This window comes from Phlebotomus argentipes, unplaced genomic scaffold (assembly GCF_947086385.1).
Source record: "Phlebotomus argentipes unplaced genomic scaffold, Phlebotomus argentipes genome assembly contig_15, whole genome shotgun sequence".
NCBI lineage: Eukaryota > Metazoa > Arthropoda > Insecta > Diptera > Psychodidae > Phlebotomus > Phlebotomus argentipes.
The window spans coordinates 11,291,544-11,314,630 of record NW_026776181.1 but is presented as its reverse complement, the minus strand read 5'-3'; the positions used below and the strand labels follow the sequence as shown (position 1 = coordinate 11,314,630).

The 23,087-nt window shown below is 40.3% G+C and overlaps 3 protein-coding genes across 5 annotated transcripts; 2 read left to right on the top strand and 1 right to left on the bottom strand.

The window, feature by feature from the left end:
* Positions 1-10,083: 10,083 nt before the first annotated feature.
* Positions 10,084-15,210, top strand: LOC132262788 (uncharacterized). 2 transcript variants are annotated; one of them, XM_059762200.1, is made up of 2 exons: positions 10,084-10,713; positions 11,922-15,210. In XM_059762200.1, the coding sequence occupies exons 1-2, from the start codon at positions 10,695-10,697 to the stop codon at positions 14,450-14,452; spliced, it is 2,550 nt and encodes an 849-aa protein (XP_059618183.1). In that variant the 5' UTR covers positions 10,084-10,694; the 3' UTR covers positions 14,453-15,210. The 2 variants fall into 2 exon arrangements, with proteins under 2 accessions (XP_059618183.1, XP_059618184.1); XM_059762201.1 differs by having other exon boundaries at positions 10,084-10,810.
* A 1,222-nt stretch (positions 15,211-16,432) lies between these two features.
* Positions 16,433-18,734, top strand: LOC132262074 (tumor protein p63-regulated gene 1-like protein). Of its 2 annotated transcripts, XM_059761209.1 has the most exons (6): positions 16,433-16,745; positions 16,852-17,035; positions 17,104-17,280; positions 17,360-17,497; positions 17,563-17,696; positions 18,389-18,734. In XM_059761209.1, the coding sequence occupies exons 1-6, from the start codon at positions 16,541-16,543 to the stop codon at positions 18,643-18,645; spliced, it is 1,095 nt and encodes a 364-aa protein (XP_059617192.1). In that variant the 5' UTR covers positions 16,433-16,540; the 3' UTR covers positions 18,646-18,734. The 2 variants fall into 2 exon arrangements, with proteins under 2 accessions (XP_059617192.1, XP_059617193.1); XM_059761210.1 differs by lacking the exon at positions 17,360-17,497.
* Positions 18,726-22,432, bottom strand: LOC132262443 (uncharacterized). The gene is made up of 3 exons (XM_059761714.1): positions 22,405-22,432; positions 19,370-19,554; positions 18,726-19,307 (listed from the first exon to the last, which is right to left on the bottom strand). Exons 1-3 carry the CDS (start codon positions 22,430-22,432, stop codon positions 18,726-18,728), a joined length of 795 nt encoding a protein of 264 aa, XP_059617697.1.
* Between the last annotated feature and the right edge of the window lie 655 nt (positions 22,433-23,087).

Here is a 23,087-nt window from a genome sequence, read left to right as displayed (position 1 = left end):
GGTAGTCGTATCGATCGGCGAGTGACTTTCACATCGCACAATATGAGTGGTGATGGTCTGAGGATAAGGTGAGTGCTTTCAAGAGATGTCTTGAGCACTTTTGCTTCATTTGAATTCCCATTGAAAGGCTCAAAGACGGCACAATCAGCACGAGAGATCGGATTCCGCGGGGCGCGAACAGAAAGTCTGAGGGCGTGCAGATGTGCAAGGCAAGCAAATTGAGGAGTAGTTCAAAGATTATTCTCAACTCCGCGATGAAGAATCTCTCGAGTGAGGCGCAAAGGTGAAGAAACTCTGTCTGGCAATAAGCTTAAATGTCATCTAAAGCTTCATACATATTCTCATCTGTCGCCCAATAGACTAAACTCCAGCTCAGATGGCAGATTAAGTGGGATTAAGATTCTGAACAGAGGTGATTTACTTGGCGCTTTAAATTGCCTTTTTCCCCAACTCGCACTCAAACCCTCTCAAATTAACTGCCGAGTCCCAATTTTAGATCCGTCTTTCTCCCTCTTTGCTGGTGAGCCAGAAATATTGCACATAAACCGAGGCATATACTGCCACATTTGCAATGCGTGTCAAATTTAATTTCCAGACATCTACAGACCGCAAAAGAGAGACGCCAAATTTACGATGTCACACAAAAAGAGTTCGGCGAATGACAGTTCAGGCCGGAAGAATGACGTGAATTGGTCCAAAAGAAGGAGACTCTATTCATCCGTCTTGAAGTGCTCACCGTGGAAAATCGATAAGATGCTGCACGAACAGAAGAGACTCCGCAAGGATATTCACGTGCTGAACAGCCGGGCTACCAGGAGAACCACAGATGCGAGAAAAGGGACGAGAGATGAGGCTTATCCATTTCCCAGTGATGCCAATCAGGACAGCATTCTTCGGGGGATTCTCAACATACTTGAAGATGGGGATTCGCTAAAAGAGAAGAGACGGGAGAAACTCACAAAGCGGGTTTTGTCCTTTGAGTGTGACCCTTTCCATTTTCTGCCCTTTCTTTATCCCGCATCCTATGACGAATGCTGGCAACCTAAATTATGTGCAAATTTCGACCCTCTGCCAGAACAGAGTTCCCTGAAAAATTACGCTTAGCCTAGACTGATCAGGCCTTCATATTGGTGAAATATCTGAAAAATCTATGTTGTAAAGCCTTTTTAAAGGTTGTTATTGACAAAAATGTACAAATTTACAGTATTAAAGACACAGATTTATCACAAAGCCACTGCTTTTTAGCAGTTTATGTAAGAATAAAATATAGAATATAACTCATTGTGTGCTTAAATCTATAGAAAAAAAACAAATAATTCCAATTTATTTACTCATTTGTAATTTTATTAGGTTAACAAAGCGTTACTTTCTTAGTACCAAAAAATATTAAATTGTTAGATTCAGAAAATGTGATTTTAAAATATTTTTCAGTATGAAAAACTTAGTAGAAATATAAATTGTTGTAGATCGAGGTGAAACATTTCAGCTTGCATTTCAGCCAAATAGAGCTTCAATCAAACTTCACTGAGTGAATTGCAGGATCAATATTTCCCATGCATTGCTTATTATCGACAGTTATGAATGTCCAGCTTCACTATAGCAACCGAAAGGAGACTTTGGGAAAGTCTGCAGATGCCAGACTATCGATATTTGCAGACAACATAATAAGCACGCTCACATTCCTGCACTTCTGAATGTAGGTTCTACTTTGAAATTCAGTGAAGGCCACACCCAGTGGAGCTCCCAGCACGAGAAATGCTTTGGTCAACTCTCATGTCTTATTCAACAACTTGTGCACAGCTGGTTATTTTCCACCACGAAAATCGTTTCAAAATTGCTAAGCCATTCAACTAGCTGTCATTACAACATTTCCTATTATGCCAGTGTGCGTCTCCTTCCCACGTCAGCAGAATTTATGTCTCTCTGGTGAACAATTCTCTCGATTAACATGACTTGACAATTGAATGAAACCTGAATTCATTGAGAAGGAACATCAAAATTGATGATGCAGGGTTTCCTGCTCAGCCACACTCGAATAGTTTCGGGAAAAATAGCCATAGGGGTATCTTAAGTGAGAAATATCGCGGGATTATTCCCTTGTTGTAGTTCCACATCCGGAATAAGTTGGCAGGCTGGATATTTTCCCTGCAAGGCTTTTCCACGCCACTGACCTCATCTTTATACCACATGAAAGATGTAGGTATTATCCCCAGTATGGTTGCCAATCCGCATAACAATATACCTTTCTTCTCATTCAGCGCATTCGGCAAACTTTCTATAACCATATGTACATCAGCGAGAAACATTCATTTCATTTACAAAAAAATATACTTATATACACTCCAACACATACATCTTAGCTGAGTTGCGTTAGCTACATGAAAATCCATTAGCGTGATATAATGAGGGCCATTATTTGTTTTAATGTGCCCAAATCCCCCATGTTTTATCCAAGTAATAATGATATATAACTAGAAGTAATAATATTTATTCTTGATTTATTATACGTTTAGTTTGTTTATCTCACTTATTTGTGATCCTTGGATAAACTTTCTACAGCTATTCTAGCCTTGAATATAAATTTAAACTATTAAAAACCCATATTATTATTTGTAAATAAGTCTAATTACCCTTTTATCCATGATTTCTGTGCACCAACTATTTATTATCCAAGCCGTATAAGCAAACAATCGCGTTTCAATGGCTTCAAATTGCCCATTTATCCGATCACAAAGCTGTGCGTTGTGATAAAAAATGTAAATTCATCACACAGCATTTCGCTTGGCGTGTGTGGCGGCTCCTCTGAGCCTTCATAATTCATGATTGCGAGTATAGACGGGCTCCAAAGCGCTAAATATAAGTATATTGTGGAGTGCTTGTGCGCCCTGGCATTTCGCCTGACTATGCGGCCTCCCCTTGCGGCATTTCATTTTGGAGAATGGCATCAACCAACATTCCCATTATTACCCAGCTCTGCGAACGCGCTCTACTTGCCATACTCGGCAAGGTTCCGCTCTGGGGAATGTTTTTATGGCTCTATGTGCCTCCAGTGTACATATGTGCAGCGCTTAATATCTCGAGAAGACTGACTATGGCTCAGAAAATGCACATGCTTGAGACTCCATCGCAATACATACAGCTCAAGATGAATGATCGATCAGCAACATCACTCAAAATTAATCTTGCTCTGCCAATAAACTAAGCTCGATAAGCCTTCGCCCAGGCTAGAGAGTGTGCACAATCGCGCTGGGGAGCTCATGGGAGAAAAAAGTGGGGTCGTAAAGAGATTTTATCGTCTGGATGGAGACGTTATGGGATATTTCTGTTACCCGGGCAACATGAAGTAACTTTCTATCGATTTTTTAAGCACATCTCCACATTGTGGGGGGCCGAGCGCCACTCAAACTGGATAAACTTACTGTTACGTCATCATCGCTGAGCAACAACGTAGTTTTTTCAACATTTCTTAACGGAATTGAGTGGATAATGCGTCACTTATGAAAATTAGCACATATAGTCGTGTTTTGAATGTTGATTTACATTTTATAAGATATCTACGCTGACTCACACAGTAAGATTGTAAAGTTAAACACGGGTTAAGTGAGCCATTGAAAAATTTACAACACACCTCAAAGAATTATAGTTTATTGAAACATCTGGCAGAACGAGCACGATTTTCTTACCTAAACGAGTAGTTCTTGTCCTAAATATACCCTAGGATAGGAAGTTAGAGTAAATAGAAAATTACAGAGAGCTCCGCCTACTCGTACGCCACGCCCCTGTAGACCTATAATTTCCACCCCATATTCATACATTCACACCTCATTCTATTATATAGAAATGAGTAAATTATGTGATTCTTAGCTATATGGCCATGTATGCGACGTATAAATAATTATTTATGAATTGTTTATTGCATAGATAAATCTTATGGCGTTTTTAGTATATGTGATGTAACATAAGAACTCGTCGTTAAATTTCCATTGAGTCAATTTATCATTGCTATTTTGACAGGGGGAATATTGTTTTTGATTTCTGACACACTGTCAGGTCTCTCTTTGATGTATGTATGTAACCATGGAGAAGCCATAGGGGTAACCATACTCAACCTGAAATATAATGAAAGAAGCAGGACAAATTTTCCTCCCCACAGTCGTTCTTTAAGCACTGATAACCTTGGAAATGACGTAGATTCAGCAATTCACTGAAAGATAGAATACCAATCACAATTTTCCGCTCGACGACGCCTCATCCATCACGAACCCTCATCTGTTTTGAGTTGTGCGTATGTTCGGAACATGTGAAATATTATATTAGTCACAGACTTGCATGACGAAATTAACAGCAAAAACACCGCGCGTTGGATCACTGATTAAGCAATGAAATTTCCATTTAAATTGAATGACGCTAATCCCCTAGAAAGTTTTTTTTTTAATGTGCGACGAAAGGCATTATGAAAAAGTGCTATAAAAATTGAATTTTCCCTTCATGAACAAAGTGCTAGAGAGAAGACCTGACATAAAACCATTTGTCACTCGGCTGCAATTCATCACGTTTCAGAGATCAAAATGGGCTTGTTTATTCGAAGAGGGCGTTTTCCGGGTGACCCACACAAAGAGCTTTTTGTACGATGAAACACAATAACCATCTGAAATAGCATTCATCAATATTGAGCGATGTCGCTGGGATTAGGTTCAGAGGGGATTTTGAATGGCGTATATTTTTAAGTCAGTGTGACTCATACTTAAAACACTTGCAACACACGCTCAAATGTTTTCGTCGCAAAATAGACCCTGTATGATTGGAAAAATGTGCCACTGTTAATTAGATTCATTTTGTTTTCCTTCTTTTTAACGATCGAAGAGTGTTTCTATTTTTATCGGTTCTACTAAATAAATAATTATAAATGAAACTCCCTTTAAATAAGCCTTATTTTCAGTCACAATTTTTCTCAAATTCATACTGAGAAAAGGAAACCAAGTCGAAATCCACCCTCGGTGGAAAGTTGTGCGCTAGATTGACGTACCCTAACTCACCCCTCAAGTGTTTTCCCTAACGACGAAATAGGATAGGCATCTGATGTATGTTATTCATCGATCAAGCTTAGCTGTCACTTTAAAATATATCAATTACTACGCCTGAATTATTCATGATAAAATTGAAAGACTTCTCAATCAGTGTGAGAACAATAAGTTTTAAAACTTCTTACTAAACTTTTTGGGAAAACCCACAATTATATACTTTATCAATATAATTTACCTCAAGTAAATCATTGACCTGATAATTGACTTTCAAATGGCTACACAGCGACCAAGTTACCAATCAGTGTATGTACAGTGAAGCATTTTAAGGTTGAAAATACCACACAACATTATTAAGTTTGCCGACACGATACATGCACGTTTCAATGATTGGATGGCGAAATTAATAAAATAATCTATACTTTTATTAAATTTAGCGTAAAATGAGACATTTCATTGAACAAATTCCCCCAAATTCAATTGCAGATCTCGTGTCGCAGATGTCCATTATATGTCCATCACAGATATTACTTTTTCACCCCATAAATCCATTCGATTCACATCTAAAAACCCTATGTCTTGAGTCACCCTAGAAATTAACACTAAGAGAATCTGTTCATCTTCAGTATGTGCTAAAGGGGGAGTTGAGATGTACTATTACTGTGGGAAGATAAAACAATTTACTTGATTGACGATGAAGCCTTGAATTAAGCTGACAAAAAATACCAGCAAGTCTTGATGGAAAACAATTAGGGGAAACTTAGATGCGAAAAACATGAATTCTTTCATTAAACTAATGTAGCCAATGTGTATGCATCTGTTCTGTGTGAGCATTAGTAGTTGAAAAAAGAAAAACTGAATATTGTATTGTTAGCTGTTCTAACCTTAAATATTCTATAGTCTATTGCTATGGTTTGAGTCCTCGAAGTACGAAAACTACGTCTCAGAAATTTCTGATCAGCTTATGTTATGAATTTGCATGAATTTGTTATAATTCTATTTTCCTCCAAAAAAAATACTTCTGCTTTGCGCCTATAAAAACTCAACACTTGTATCAAGGGGGTTAAAATTAAGAGGTAGGGTGAGAAAGAAGTACATATTGAGCTTATTACAAAGTCTACCTTTTCCCTTTCCTATCAAATTGAGCCGTAAACAAGTTTTCCGTGTATCTGTTGATGTCTGAGTTTAGCAAAGTGCATGTGTTGACCTTCGTATAATTTTGCCTGAAACGTTTTTCTTTGGATCGAGAATGCCGAGTTCAGTCAACAAGTTTCAAAGCCATTGTGAAAATAAATATTGTAATAATAATAAATCTAACGATACGCAAAGAAATACTCCCCAAATATTTATCCCCGTATTTTTTTTGGCCCCTCAGTACACAAATAGCGATTAGGTATATTATTTATTTATCTTTGTAAAAAAACGACGCAAATATTGTCCCTATGTTTCCATTCCCAAGAGAAATTGATATGTCTTTTCCTGACATGTTCCCTTTTTCACCCCTCAGTATTTCTCCGTGTATGCAAAAACACCTGGAGAAAATATGTACATATTTAATGTCGTTACAATTAAGCTGTATGCGCGTATGTTTTTTATATGAAGTTCAAATGAAGTCATATTTCTTTAAAAGCTTTCCTTTTGTTTATAGAATTGAAAATCAATAATTGTATTTATAAGCACAATTCATCTATCTGTAAACAAAAATTTTAATACTTGTGAAATTAAAATTAGGAAATATTTTCTTTAATCAAAAACATTTGTGCTTTATTCATAATATAAAAATTGAATTAAAATTTATTTTTGATTTTCTAACTGTTTTATTTATTTAAATAAAAAATGCAGATCATCACTTTTGGAATCAACTTAGAAAATACTAATTTTCATTATCTTAACATCGGCATTGTTAAGTGTTTTTAGAATAACAAAAATTTATTCAAATAGGGTCGAAAATAAATATCGCCTAGGCATAAGAAAGCACTACCTCGTAAAGCCGGTAGGATCAGCAGGTATTTGCCTGATCATATATTTCGAACCGATAACTACAGTCCCTACCGTTGCTTTCCTAAAATTCAATCGCCATTACAGACCTTGGTCATAAAATCCTAAGTATTCTGTATGTGTGCGCCTTTGAGTATTTTTCTCCTCACGCCACCTAAAGCCTCCGTTCTCAGAAAACAGGTCATCTGAGCAGCATTTGGCTGCCGAGGCGACAGAGAGAGCTCGAAGGGACTTGAGCAGATGATAGACATCTGCGTCGAACATATCCCATTACCTTGATGATGTGGCACCAGCAGAGAGCACGTCAGGCACGGTTAGGCGGAATGGTATGTGAATAACCCCCGGCGAGACGAGCGCGGTGGCTACGACTCTCTCGCTCACTCGAGCGGTTGGCGAGAGTTCAGAGTTTCCGCTCGAAAGCCAACTCGAGCTGTGCTGCTATATCCAACGTATGAACATAAACACGAATGCGATCAATGTTGAAACTGCTCGGCGAGTCCATTCTCGCGCCGAATAGGGGACGCCGCGCTGGCGTTTGCGAGTTGAGCAAAGTAAATAACTTGAACCGCGCTGGCGAGCAGATTAATGAGGGCCGCGCAATTACGCGTGATTCGTTCTTCGAAAGCTTCCTTGAATATCTGTAGCTCTGACCTCGCGGGTTAAATAAAGGAAATTCACTGGAAATTATCACAACAAAGCGATAAGTTGTGTCGAAAGCGAAACAAATGGGAGAAATAGTTAGAAAAGGAATTTTTGAAGTTCGCTAGAAGTCATAATCTTATCTTTGTTTGTTTCTCGTGAATTTTGATAAGAAATTGTCGAGTTGGAAATAAAAATATTAGACGAAACAAAGGTTATTTTTTCACAATACTCGGTGAAAGAGAGATCCTATCTAGACAAAAAAATATATGATCTAAATTTTCTTACATACGTATGAATATCTAAATTACAATTTCAGGCAAAGTAAGTCAAAAGTTGTTTTTTTTACGTCTGTTAATTTTTACTCTCTGTCTATTGTGTTATTTTTTATTATATATCCAATAACGAAATAAAAATGCCATCTGTTTCTCAATTTTCAACACATATTTCACAATCCTTTACTCGATTTCCCGCTGAGTTTTCAACTTAAAGTATTTCAACGACGCATTTGAAAAACTTTTAAGTGTAGGAATGGAAGAGTGCACGTTGTTTCTGAATATGAGGGGTTGTGGTTTATTTCATTTCCGTAGAGATAAAAGGCACTCAAGTGGCTCAAGAGACTGAATGGAAATCAGAAAAAGAGGGGAAAATGGAAATACTCGTTCATTTGTGGTTTACTGCCATTATGAAATTTAAATAAAAAATACAGTTCAATTTTCGAATACCGAAATCAATGATTTGTAAAGAAATTTTATTGAACCTTCTATATTATCTGCTCATTACGTGCATAATAAAGCAATAATGCTGATAATTAGTAATTTATTTGGGAAATGGATTGCCAATCGCTTTGCTTGCATATTCGAAATTTGACGAGAATAAACCTCTTGCATCTGAATACGAGTAAGTAAAATGTGTCTAAATTTAATTAAGAGCCTCAATCTAGATACGAAATTACTCCGCGTCTGGCCTGGAAATTAGTAAATAATCTTTTATGTTGAGCTGTTTTCGCTGTTTTAGATAAGAATTTTTGTCTAGATCTAGATAGTAGCCAAATGCATGGAATAATATTTACTTTTGTTTAGACAACACACATTTAAACTGATGAATAAATATCAATAAATATTGAAGCTTAACATTAACCACACAGATATCAACTCTAATTATATTTGCTCTGTATTGTTGGTTGATTATTCACATCAAAGATTCGCTTTTCATATTTGGTCCACCGAAACAACATTTCGCATTCATCGAAAATATCATTAAAATATTAGATACAAAAAAGCATCAATTGTTTGGTGAATTTTGTGAGTGAACATAGTTAAAAAAAATTTGCTGTCATAGTTTGGAGTAACTTGAATTAATGCACCAATTTGTGGGCGGATCTTACGCATGGGCGGAACTTCGCAGTAATTTCTTCATTCCACAATATTTGCATGAGTTGAAATGACTGCAGGTTTTCTCACGCCTTAGCCAATAAGCGAGAATTTCCTGCACTGAAATAGACAACTCAATACAGTGTAAATCAAGGACGAGAATCATTAAATATTAATTTCCTTTGTAATCAATATTGCGACCTTCTTTCTGTAAATCAGCCAATTTAAGTGGAGCATCGCAATAAGAAATGCCTTGCGAACACCATAAGGGATATTTCTCACGATTTCTGACGCAATAGAGAATGAGGAGGACAATTTTCTAACTTTACCATTAAAAATTAAACACTGAGTTGAAAAATATACAAAGGTATTATATTATGAGAAGATCGAAACAAATATTACAGCGGAAAGGTGTTTCTTATTCATCCGCAATAAACTGAGGCAAAAGTAATAGCAACTCTCAGGTTATGTAGAAAACATCTTTTACATCTCTTCTCAATGTCTTATCCCACACGTTGTCTTGTGAAATGACGTGAAATTTCCTCCCTTTTCGCTTCACACGCTGTTCGTGTTGATGATTTTGCAATCTGAAACGTGTGGAGTTTTTTGTATTGCAGGTATTTTTCCAAGTTAAAAACGTTCGTCCAAAACATAAGCAGAAAGAGCAAATTTTCCGCGGAATGAATACACTTTGATTATTTGGTTGAATTTTCTCAGCTCACTTTCTACTTCGGACTTGGAATCGTTCGCCAAGTCGAGCGTCATAGATATGTGTAAAATTGGCACGCTGAGCCAGCATTGAGGTTGAGCTCTATGCCAAAAGGTGTACACAAGAGCGATAATTTAGCATTAATGAACATACTAATTTATGCGAAGTCGATACAGTATATCTGGGTAGTGCTGAATTGATCAGTTGTGTCACGAGCTGTGATTTTAAAAGAAATTAAAGAGATCGTAAATAAAGAAATACACACAGAATGTCCTTAATTATCTACTTCTAGGATAAAACATAGACCTCGGGTATTGGTAGTCCAACAGAGCGTAGTAGTTACACTTCGGGGTATCTTCGGAGTTTCTCGTTCAGTGAGTATCCCCACTCTCGCAGTTGTGTTTGGTAGCATTTCCAGAAAGCGTCGCTGAGAATCACTTTCAGTTGCCCTCAGTAGCTAAGAGATCCTAAACGAGACGAAACGTATCTCACAGTTTGTGAACAACGATTCTCTTCGTCTCTCTCTCTCCCCATCATTCTTGCATCAGATTTCGTTTACTTCATAGCATCGCATGTGTTGCCGCTCTCGCGCCAGCGAAATCGTGAGAGAGAAAACCGAGAGAGAGAGCGCAAAGTAGGAATTTTTACAGTGTACGGCGTTGAACACTGAGCGGAGATACCGAGTCTCGTCAGTATCGCAGGAGATTCCTAGGCGTGAGCACTTGTTTGAGGGGTGTCGCTGTCCGAGGGAGAAAGCCAAACACTCGCATACACACACATTGTGCCGACAAGTTCTTGCTCCCGTGCAAACATCGAGGACGTCGCACGAGCAAATATCTCACAAGCAACACTCAATCATATCGGATCTGCACATTATACTCCGAACCGCGGATGATGCGCTTTTGGCGCGGCTGAAGCCAGAGGAAAATTGTGTGACGTTTTGAGAAGAATACCATGCAAGATATAACAGCAGGTAATTAAAGCAGATCGTCAGGGATCCCTCAATTTGAAAGCTCGTTCATATCCATCGTGAAAAGCTCTGAAAGGTTTCAACTCAATGATTGAGTCAGGTAAATGCAAGAACCTAAATCCATGTTTCTTGTTTATGTTTTGACGCTAATTATGCAGCACGTGCCAACTCTATCTGTATTGCTTAATTCCCACCCACTCCTCACCCTTTTTAGCAATTCTAGCCCTGCAACAATATATACTCTCGTGTCCCTGCAAGCCAAGCGGTAATTTAAATACCTTCTCTATTATCCGTATTATGCTGTATGTCATCAATTAATTTGTGAATAATATTCATCTTTTTGTGCAGGCAAGATTATTTATATGACAACATCCTATCAACAGGAGAAATTTATCCTTTGACAAGATGCGATACTTGCGCAGTGGCGATGTGGAAATTTTGTATGTTTTGAGGATATCATGCGGTTCAGAGTTTCCTTTTCGGGTCACAAATAATAAGTGATTACTGGCTATAGTCAATCGTGATTACAACGCACAGACAACAAGGGGGTGGAGCATTCAAATGGGCGGGGAATTATTTGATCGGACTTTCCAGGAGTTTACTCCACGCCTCTTATAAAGATTTCATACCCTTAAAAACTTTTTGCTCCTTCTATCCCGCAAAATGTTATTAAACTTTATTTAATATATCAGACTAAAAAATCGTCAAAAATTCAGTTTTTAACCGGATTTTCATTTCGTGAATACCATCAATTATATAACTACCAATAAGAGCTTCTGTAATCACGAAAGTCACTCTTAACCTTTGCTCATGTAGCGATGCGTATTTAGATAATGAAAATGGATATTTTCCTGTATCTTCTCTGCCAAATCGGCGACGCAAAGATTACCATATTTGGGGGAGTTTCCATTTCACATAGCGCGCGTAGTGATATGGCAAGTTTTCCCCAGGCTTAGAGCTTTGATGGAAAACTTTAAGGGGTTGTTGACCTGAAATGAGGACCTTATCTGATTTAGTTATGTACTTGCATGAACTGAACTGTATTTTATGTTCAAAGAGTTTCACATTAGATTTGCGCAAACTTATAAATAGCACACTTCATTTTTCTCACTATACTGTCTTTTGGTTCTTGGTTGAGAATGAGCTTTAGCTGTCTTTTCTGTGGGTTTCGGCATATTTTCTGAATCTTTGTTCTTTTTTTTTCATTGCAGAGGAGCTGGAAGTTCTGTGTGATATACAAATAGATGACATCTTCCGGGATGATGACATACCGTCCATAGGAGGTGTCACAGAACAGGAAATAGAGTCGGAAACGCAACCAGATCCGACTCCGGTCATTTCGCTGGATACAGCGCCGGTAATGGTAGAGATTCCCGCGCCATCAGAGTGTGAACAGACAAGTAGTATTCTCGAACTGCCACAATCTGTGCTATCGCCAGCAGAATCAGCCTCATCCGCCTCATCGGACAGCTGGTCAACGACCAGCACTTCAACCGATCACATCTCGAAGAGGACCAAGAGGAAGTGTATTCCATGCAATCTTACCTTCAAGCACCACTATGACTTCTTCGAACACCATCGCAAGCATGTCTCCATGCCCATCCTGAAGCTGAAACAGTTGACACAGAGAGAGATACAGTTCCAGGAGTTCATGAAGAAGGGCAAGCAACAGTTCTTGTGCGCTCGCAAGAAGACTTTCCCCAATATTGTATTGAAGAAACCCGAAGGAGACGGCCTGAAGTTAAAGTTCAAGTTCCACAACGTACAGATGAACCATGATGAGGATCAGAGGCTAAATGGTATTCGCGATGAGTTCAGGCGAACGATAGCAGCGGAGAGAAGAGGGGAGAAGATCCTGAAGGCAAGTGAGATCAAGCAGAGCCCACCGGGATCGCCAGGACTGCAGAACAGAGGGATCAGAGAGTTGATACCCATTCCTGAGCTGCCCGTTGAAATGATGTCGCCAGAGAAGATTCATTTTGAATGTCCCACCCTGGATGGACTGGATCAGTTCAACAGCGAGTCGAGGGAGGACGCATCGGACATCCTGAAGAACTTGTTGGAGCTGAATCAACAGCCTCTGATGGAGCCTGAGTGGAATGGGCCGAATGAATTTATCTCGATTGATAAGTTAGGGCATATTTGCCGCGTGTGTCACATGAACTTCACCGATCCGGTGCTTTTGTTCCAACATCAGAGACAAAGTGGGCATGATATGCCTCCGCAAGGACCGCCAATGCCACCGCAAAGCTTTCCGATGTCTCAACATCCGCCCATGCCGCGTATGCCCGCCAATCATATGCATTACCGATCACCTGAGCCGATAGGCAATTTCCCCGGCCAAAGGATCAGAGACATTCATCCGCAAGTATCGCCTGGAAGCCAGATGGCTGCGCTGCGCTTGCAGCAGATCCGTAATGGCCAGTTCCGCCCTGTCATGCCCGTCCAGCCGCCCTTCATGCGTGGTCGTCATCCGCCTCCGTTGTACAGGGTTGGCGGAGCTCAAGGCGTCCCGCCGATGGCAAACATGGGCAGCCGGCAGCAATTGCTGCAACAGCCGCCCATGCTGAATGGACCACAAGGGCCTCAGGGATACAGATTTGCCGTGTCCAACGGCATGATGATGAATGGAGGTATTGTGATGGAGCAGAACTACAATCAGGGGCAGCAAATGTTGCAGGACTCACAGCTGCAGGCTCCGATGCATGGCATGGGGCCAATGTTCCGCGGCGCCCGGCCAAATTTACCTCCCAGGCGCCACTCAGTCGCGCCAATCCCCATCCGGCCAAATCTTTCGCAGTTTCAGCAACCACCGGCGAAGAAGCCTCGACAGGAGCTGATGGGAGACGCGCCAATGGTGACGATGCCACCACGAGCGGAGGGTGTTCCTGTGATTGAGAGCGTCCAGAGTGGATCGGCGGTGGCCCTGCCTCAGGCTGAGTGCAGCAAAACCAGCCCTGTGCCATCCGGACAGAAGAGTCCGAAGGCCGTGGCGAGTATCCTGGCCAACAGGGGGATTACCGTGACTCAGTCTGACTTCTCCAAGACCAAGGAGAGTGCAGCCAACGACAAGTCTCCAGACTCAGTGAAAGACAAATTGGCTGATGAAACAGAGAGCGTGGTGCAGAAATTGGCTCTCAACAGCTCAGTGAGTATAATTTCCAAAAAGAAAACTCCCTTGTTGACCATCGACGTGACAGAGGAGGAGATGAGTTCCGCAAAGCCGGCAGCTTCCTCGCCGTCCACGGAAAACCGCCCGAAGACGGCGGATTTGATTCCCGCCAAACCGGGAGTAAAACCCCGACACACCACCTTCTTATCCTGCCCGGACGTGCGATGTCAGAAGAAGTTCCTGACCGAGGAGGCGCTCCAGAGGCACACACAGAAGGGACACCACAGCAACATCCGCTTCAAGTGTACCAAATGCTCAGTGATGTTCTCCTCTTCGGAGAGTCTCATCATCCACCAGAGACGCGTCCATCGATCTGTAAGAATGCCTGGCGAGGATCTGGGCATCCCTATTGTGGATCTCAACAGCGCCCAGACGCGCATGAAGCTGCTAAGCATGGGCATCAAGAACTTCATCCCGCTGGGAAATATCAACAAAGTTTCGAATGGCTTCTTCGGTCTGCCTCTGGTGACCCTCAAAGGAGCACCAAATGCAGCCATCTCCAACCTGCAGAATATCGGGGCGGACAGCGTCCTGTCTCTGGGCCCCATAAAGCCCATTATGCCGAAATAGCCCTCGCCTGGTGCAGCGGAAGGAGAATCAAATGAAATGTGATGAAAGCTTAACATAATCTATACATAAGCATTGAATTATATCTAACTTCTAACTTCCTAAAGGATGTCAAATGATTTATAAAAAGTCTTCTAAGCCTAGATATACATTGACAATGTTCCTGCAAAAATTCAATCTTATTGGAATCGAATCCCAGAAAAAATCCAACAAGTGCTAAATGGATTTCAGATTAATTGTGTAATTATATTATTTTCTAAGTTTTTTCACATTTATTTATTTTTATTCACGAATGTGTATGAAAGACCATTTGATGTAACATAAGATTCTGAAGTATGACATTGTCGATTATAAGTTACAATATCGTTTATATCAAAATATTATGAAAATACATTTTGTACATTTACAGATCATTATTAGGTGTTTTTATGGCATTCTGATGGGCTGGCTAGTGATAGATGAGCTCTTCAGTTAACGAGAAACATCAGGGCTAAGCAAACGCTTTTCCTGCACTCTGACCAACAATTCCACACACAAAAGCGGAATAGAAACTATAGCGCGAGAAATCAGTAAATATAGACAGGTGCTTCGGCATTTCATGCAAACACTCGTGGTATGCAAGCATAACTCAATACGTAAGATGTTTGTTTGATTTTTTGGGAAATGGTATTGAACAGAATCTTCTCTATTTTTTCAAAATTCACAGTTTCGTGTTGTTTCAATTATTATTAATTGAAAAGGTGGCGTCAAGACACAGACGTTGTGACAGATATTTATAGGAACAAAAATAAACTGATAATGTTGTTTTCCTTGAATATTCACTGGAATCACAAAAATGTGCATTGGATGTGCAACAAATAAAGAGATAATTTCTTAACACTGTTTTTATGCAAAATTTTAACTTAAAGTTTATTCGCTTAACTGGAATCCAATGATTATTTCAATTTAACATCGTTTTTCAATTTACATTATTCTAGCACGGAATAGGCTGTTTTTGTTATGATTCAATTTTCACTCATTACCTACGTTTTGCGGACAATTGTGTTGGCAAATACTTTTTCCAAAGTCTACGATAATACCGTAGATAAAAAAGTATGTTTCGTAGGCGAAAAACACCATCGCTCTTATGAATTCTATTTCGGTTAATGTATAGCTATGCGATCTGTCTTGAATATATGAAACACCTGCCCATCGTCTGTCATGCATTCAAGTGTAAATAAGCTGGCTAAACTGAACTTCTTTACCCAACTGCGATTCCTGACTCTCCAATGTGAGGTTTTTGCCCCAAGACCACCACATTAACCATTTCCGAGCATATGAACGTGACTTTTTCCTGTATCGATCACGGGAGAAGATCAGACAAAAGAGAATATGAAACAAAATTCAGCGATGCGGTAAAGCCATTAGAGAACCTACGGTGTATGTAATTTGCTAGAATGGAACATACAAGCTTTCCACAGAATCGATGATTTGTGAGTTCCTACACTTTTCAGAAGAGCGTTTTGAGGGCGTATAAGTTATGTATATGGGAAAGTTTTTACATAGTTGTTGGGGAAAGTTTGTTTCAATAATATAATGTATTATGTATGTATGAAGTAGTAATACATGCATGACTTTTTAGAGTTTCCCCACAGTAAATTGCAAAGTATATGGACAACGTTTTAATTTAAAACAGTGATATGGGAAATATTTATTTTTCAATGCTTCTCAAACCGCTAATAAATTCTCTCGTGCTTCTCTCAAGCATGTTAATCCATCCATAAGACTTATTCCCTCTGAGTGATTCAATTTTGCTCTGGTGGATCACAGAATTAACGTCAGACCACAAAAGTCCCGCTGTATTGGAATTAGTCTAGCATTATATCCCAAAAGCGCGGGGAAATATTCTAACGACCAAGTCATACGGTCGCGTGATGTCATCATCGTCAAAACAGAAATTATATCTTACAGTGCGCAGGCGCGTTTAACAAAATTCACACAATATTTTCTGATAAGAGCTCAAAAGAGAAAAAGACGGCCTCCAGTTGAGAGGAGAAATCAACTGTCAACAGTATTTCTGTGGTGACTTTCGAAGGTGTGAAGCAGTGTGATATGTATCGAAGCCAGGAAGTGCATCCTTCAGAGCCCAGGGCGGAGGATTCCGTGGAGGACAACTACGAATTCCGCGGTGCCACGCTGACTATTAGCAGCAATGATGATTCACAGGCGGTGCCTTCAAGTCACACGACATCCCAGCCTGCAGTGCAGACCGGAAAGGATGCAACGACACCCACAAGTCCTCCGGAACAACCCAGAGGTGAGACCTCGCTTGAGAAATCCCCTCAATCGAAATACCTAGTATATTTGTCATATCTCGCGGATTCATCATTGTCGATAAGATTAACAACAAACTTTTGTTTTAGCATCAATCTGTGAAGCCCCGCGAGCTTTGGTCTCTGCTGAATCCATCAGGCCACGAATAGGCTCTCCCAGGCACTTCTTCTGCTTCAGGAATGGCCTCTTCGAGCAGGCCATCAAGGACTGCACTGAAATCTTGCTGAAGCCCTCCTTTGACAGCGACATTCTGGGCAATTGGCTGCTCACAGAGTGAGTGACAAGCGCATTTAGATAAAACTATCAGACATGAGACTCACTCACCTCTTCTGATTACTCAGGATTAGTCACTGGGATCATGAGCGTGAGAGGATTGTGATATTGACAACCAAGGCTCTCTATGTCATCAAGTTCGACTTCATCGCCTTGAGGATCCTGAAGAAGGAGAAGATTTTGATGAATCGCGTGGACACAATAATTCATGGGAAATTGACTTATCCAACAGCCTCTTTTGTACCGTAAGTGTTAGAAAAAAAACGTCCCGAAAGACGTCACTTTGCATTAATCCTCAACTTCTTTGTTAATGCTGACTAAAAGGAAAATCGAGGGACTCTCAAACGGAGTCTCAGCCTTCTTTCGTGGGGATTTGCTCAGCAAGTCCTCAAGCGAGTGTAATGTCCCCTTCAGTGGGATTAATTTGAGGAAGAAGATTGATTTGTCACATTTTCAGGCCATGTACAAAAGATCTGAAAGAATGATTGGCATTTGTATCTAACTCACGTCTTATGCTCATTTTACAGCGATCGAAACGAAATTGGGGTCCGTTTGATGTGGAACAAAGGTCAACCTATTCCAGCAGCGACGTCTTGGAACCCCTTTGCAACTGACATTCCATGGAAGACATTTACTAATCATCCAATTCACGGTTATCAAGGTAAAAAGTAAAGAGGCATTACAAAATAATTTTTAATTAGAAAAATATCAATTTAAAAGGCAAATTTTCACTTTTATTTCCATAATTAAATCAGCAAACATTGAAAAGAAAAAGCATAAAGATGAAAAAAATAGTTTCAATAGTGTCTCAAAATTATTCTTGACACTGTAAAAAAATTTTATTCAGAGAACAATTGAGGATTAATACAGTTAAAATTTTTTTTCCATATAAGCAAGAATTACGACGTGCTTGTAGAACTAGCATTTGCCGCTGCTAAATGTGACCTAAATTTGAAGTGGTCGCTGTTGAAAGCGCATTGCGATCAGAAACGCACGGTTCATTGACATTTAAGAGCTAATTTAATCTCAACGATTTTCCCAAACTTCACTGAAAAAAAAGAAAAAGTGCTGTTTTCAACACATTTTATTAATAATTCCCTTACGTGATCGAACGTGTTGTTTTTGTTTCGTGTGAAAAAGTGCAGACATTGTGAATACAAACTCATTAAAATGCAATAAACCATGCGAAAGACTTCACAATTAGGTCGTTGACTTTCTCTGCTGACATCGCGGAGAAAATGCAGAAAATATAGAGAATAACAAACGGTCTCTCTAACTGTTTTCTTAAATACGCTAATTTTTGAAATCTTATTAAAGCTCTCACTGACTCTCTTTCTTCATCATGGCCAACAGATCAGTACAACTCTCTGCCCAGCATTCGGGAGGAAATTGAGGCCAATCGAAAGACCTATTCGGTTGAGCATCTCCATGAGGCCCTCGTGCAGCTGATCAACAACCCACAGCCCAACATCGAGTCGGCCAACATAAATTACAATTGCCAGCTGGAGGAGACGCCCATTGTCTTGGAGAACTATGTGGGCATCGGCGCTGTGTTTCACAATAAGAACAACCTAGGTTTTTTCAAAGTTCGCGGAAAGTTCAGCTTCTAAGAGACGCGCAATTAAGCATTCCCTTTCCTCTCTTCCAATCATGTTGTATTTCCAATAATAATTATATTAAATGTTGCCTTCTACATCGATTCAGACATAGTTTCCGTTTTCACTTCAATTTCCTTATCGGAGTGTACTGTATTTTTCGCCTTGTCCGTTTTCTTGGCCAGATTGTCAGAGGGAATACTTCTGTAGAGATCAGGAGGCAGTCCTGAAACCACCGCGCCGATTGTGACCACGTCCAACTTACTCCAACCATCCGGCGGTCCGAAAGCCATGGAGTGAATAGCAAGCTTTGCAAATCCCTGAATGACTTCCGGAGTGCAATCCTGAAGACTTCCAATGGTCTGAGCTGCTCCTTTGTAGGCATCTGCATGGATACGCTCGATCTCTGACATGTTCATCACACAAAGAATTTGCCGTAGAGCTTCCAGATCATATTGCGAATAGGTTTCCGGGATCTTTTCTGTCCAGTCGCTTTGCACTCGTTCCAAAATCGCGTACATTTGTTCAGGATTGAAGCCTCTGTATTGGCCAAAAACCTCCACCATTTCAATATCCCCAATTGTGATGTTGTCAAAGTCCTCAGGAGGAATGCCCACGAGAGCGTAGCCCATGTTTTTGAAGCATTCACGAGGAATTGCATTGGCGATTTTATAGATCTGCAAAACACATCTTAAGATTAGGCTAAACTACGTAAAGAAGTAAAACAGCTTACACTTACACTTTTCATGGCATCCCAGACATTTTTCGCCAATTCCTCATCTAAAGGCTTTGCTCCAATTGAAGAGAGACACTCATTGAGTTCACTGAGACCTAAATTTTGCAACTCCCAGGCGTTGATTGGTGTGTCTGAGCCGTCAGAATGAAGTAATTTGCTGCAATCAACTGCGACAGTGTTTTCACAAGCTAAAATAAGAATGAAAATGACGGAAAGTTTGCAAACGAACATCCTAAAGAATCCCCAGGACTGTAACTGAGAGAGTAAATGTGCAAAGCATTTTATATACAGCAGTTTTTTAGGACATAGCACCCACCCGGCGTCTCCATCGCATTAATCTAAATTGAGGAGATTAATTTTTCAGGCGAGTGGCAGGAAATCTAGGGTACGTCACATATCAAGTGTGAAAAGGCGAAAAAGGATTGTGAAAAATCCAATAGAACCTCAACGAAAGTGATAAAATATTCAAACTTTTGTGCGTCAATTGGGGAGATTTTTATGGCTAAGGGAAGGCTGATGGAAGAGCTTTACAAATTCTTCTGGTGAATTTGAGGGAATCAGATATTTTATCATTAGTGCTTTGATTTAGAAATTGTTTTTTTTTCTTTACAAAAAAGAAAGTTATTTATTGTACTTTTAGATTGTGTAGAAAGATAAGATTCATAAATTCGAATTGTAGTTTTTTTTTATTGCAATAACCTTAACAATGCAGCAATTGGGATATGAAATGTTCGTCAATTGCAATGTATGACTGAAGAACGGAAATTGCCTTTCAAAGTGTGCTGCATATGCTTCACAATGCCATGAAGCCTCGGGCATTTCGAAGCTCCGAAGGATGGAGCTTTTGCCAAATAAGTTCTTATCGGCGTTTGTATATTTTATAAATAATGTATATTGGAGCCTGTTCAAATTCCTGGCCTTTTTTGCTTCTACGTCTTATGCAACGCCGAAAGTGCTTCGCCTTGGGATTTATGAGCTTGCCTATCGGGAAAGGAATTTTCATATACGGAAAACATTCTGAACGTCAATAGATTGCAATGGTGGATTTCATGAGATTGAGCGCCAAATATCAGTTCAGGAGTCACAGTTCAAAGTGGTGCCACATAAATTGCAGAGGCGCATGACCATTCCACCCTTGTCTCGCTATTGTTTTGCTTCAAGGGCAGTAAAAATTGCAATTACTAGCATTCCAATGCGAGAGTGGGACGGATTGAGGATGATCTTGTTTGACAAATTCCAGAAATTAAATCACACACTGCGTATGAAATTTCATGGGCCAAATAAAAATCTTTATGGTCTTTATTTTTCCTCATTCACTCAAGCATGGACCATGTATTTGATTGTTGTCATGCTTGTAGTTAGGATGTAGAGTCCCATGGAATTTATCCCATCACAAGCGCTGTATCATTTTTTTTTCCTCGCTCTCGTCTCCGCCTCTCCTTGAGCCCAGCAATAAATCCCACACCAGGACGACCATCAAGTGCCAGCGGAGACGCCTGGTTGAGCGATGACATTTTCTGGGAGTCGCGCAGAGACGAACCGAGATAAGGAGTCTCGTCTGGCGGTCTCGAGAGCAACTCGGAGAACGGGAAATGATAAGCGTTTAGAGCTAATGAAAACTGTGATTTTTATGCATACCAATTCGGAATGTGAGTGTCGTAAAAGACAAGTTTATGGCCGGAAATTTGAGATAGTTGAAATTTGAATACAGCTACTCGAATTGGACCTTTGACAAATCGAGCATTCACAAATGGGGCGAAAGTGATGCAGGTTATGGACACAGATTTGGTGATATTCGTTTCTTATTGTACGAATAGATTTATGACCATGTCAACGAATCCCAATGAAATGCTCTAACAGTGAATATCTCCGCAGGATTCTCAGTCATAGGCGAAAGGAAGAGCAGAGAAGACGATCAAATGCGCGATTCCAAGTCTCAATGACATCAGCCACTCAACTTCAGTGTCTTCAGTGGCATTCCAGCCACCTCGAGGAGGAATGCACTTTTCCACCCACAGCGATAACGAAGAGTGCAGAAAAAGGCGGTAAACGGAGAAGAAAAAGCCAACATTCACCATGAAAGTTGTACATCAAGCTCCTTAATATTAAAATCAATAAAATGGGTGTCTTTTGCTCACCCAACACACGCCAAAGCTCCGCGCCACCATTCTTGCATTGAAATGTCGAAAGAGAAAATGCCATAGGGAGAAATAGGATGGGAATAAAAAATTCCATAAATGCAAATCTGCTGGATTAGAATTTACAAAAATGTTTGTATAGAACAATATTGTCCACGTCTCTCTCGGCGCTCTCTCTCTCTCGCCACATTGCCACAGTTAAATAGGTATTCGCTTTGGGTGAGAGCACGAGGAAATTCAATATTCATGGGGGAACATTGTAAAACAGATGTACAGATAAAAGGGAAAAAGCCGTGTGAAAAAATCAATACTATAGTAGAGAGCTTTTACCCGAAAACCATTCTCTCTCTCTCCCCACTCTCTCTCTCGCTCTCTGATGGATGTGAGTAGCGTAAAGAGTTTCCTTTCACCAGAGAAAAGTTGTGAGCAATGCACAAGAGTCATCACATGAAAACTCAAAACACGGAGATTTTCGCACGGCAATTTTCACACACCCGCACAATTGCTTTCCCGTCGCTCTTCCGGCGGTCATGAGCTTTAATCCCAAGAGACTGAACTCTCAGCTGACCTGATGAGCTGACAGCTCTCGCAAAGCTCCAATTAGACTTTTTAATTCATCAGAATTGAGTGTTATGTCACCTGAACTATGTTAATCTGTAAAAAATATCGAAACTTATAAGTCATACTGTGGTAAAGTATATGTTTCAGCTCTCAGAGTCAATCACTTTGCAATCTGACTCTTGCCATAAAGCGAACGATTCCATAAAATTTTAGAACTTTATTCAGTCGTAAATGCACTTCCGATTTTGTTTTATATTTTTGCCATTAAGAATCAATAATCCCGAAAATTCTCATCCCATCTTTGCTGGTGTACAAACTTCAGAAGGGTGTAAGACTTACGGTTGAATTCCAGGGAGAAATTTAGCATTTACCGTCCTGATCTAGCACTTATTTATCGCGAGAAATGTGTTGAGCTGTTGGGAGCAATAATGGTAGAAAAGTTTCCTCGGCAATTGCGGAATAATGGCATTTCCAGGGTGAAAAATCGCATTCGCTGTGCTCTAGGGCCGCCGACAGAGTCCTCCGATGGCGTCATGTGCGAAAGAGTTATGTGAATGAATGCAAATATGACCCCATAAAGCTCGGCCGCCGCCCCACCCGCGCCCAAGGGTGTCTGTCTGGGAGCTGCAAGGCTGTGTGTGTCCCGGAGCGGCCCCTGAGGGGGTTTGCCGGGGGGCTCAGCACACGAACAGTGTTGCAATCGTTGCATCTAATTGGAATAAATTTAAACTTATTAATTGCGGCGCTCCGGCTTAAAATGAGCGGCCTCCGCAATTCGCATCTGCAGATGCCGAAATGAGAGTACGAGTGCGGATTATGAACTGTTGGCCCTCGTCAAGCTCAGTGAAGGGCGAGAAATCCTTCCTGCTCCACCTGTAAGACCTGCAACACCTGAGTTTGGCAATTAGAGTTGGCAAAATTGGCGGAGTAGCAGTGACAAGTGTATTAAAATAAGTAGTTTACTGTCATATTAATATGGTGGATGCAAACTTTTCACTATGGAACCATGCAAAAAAATCTCA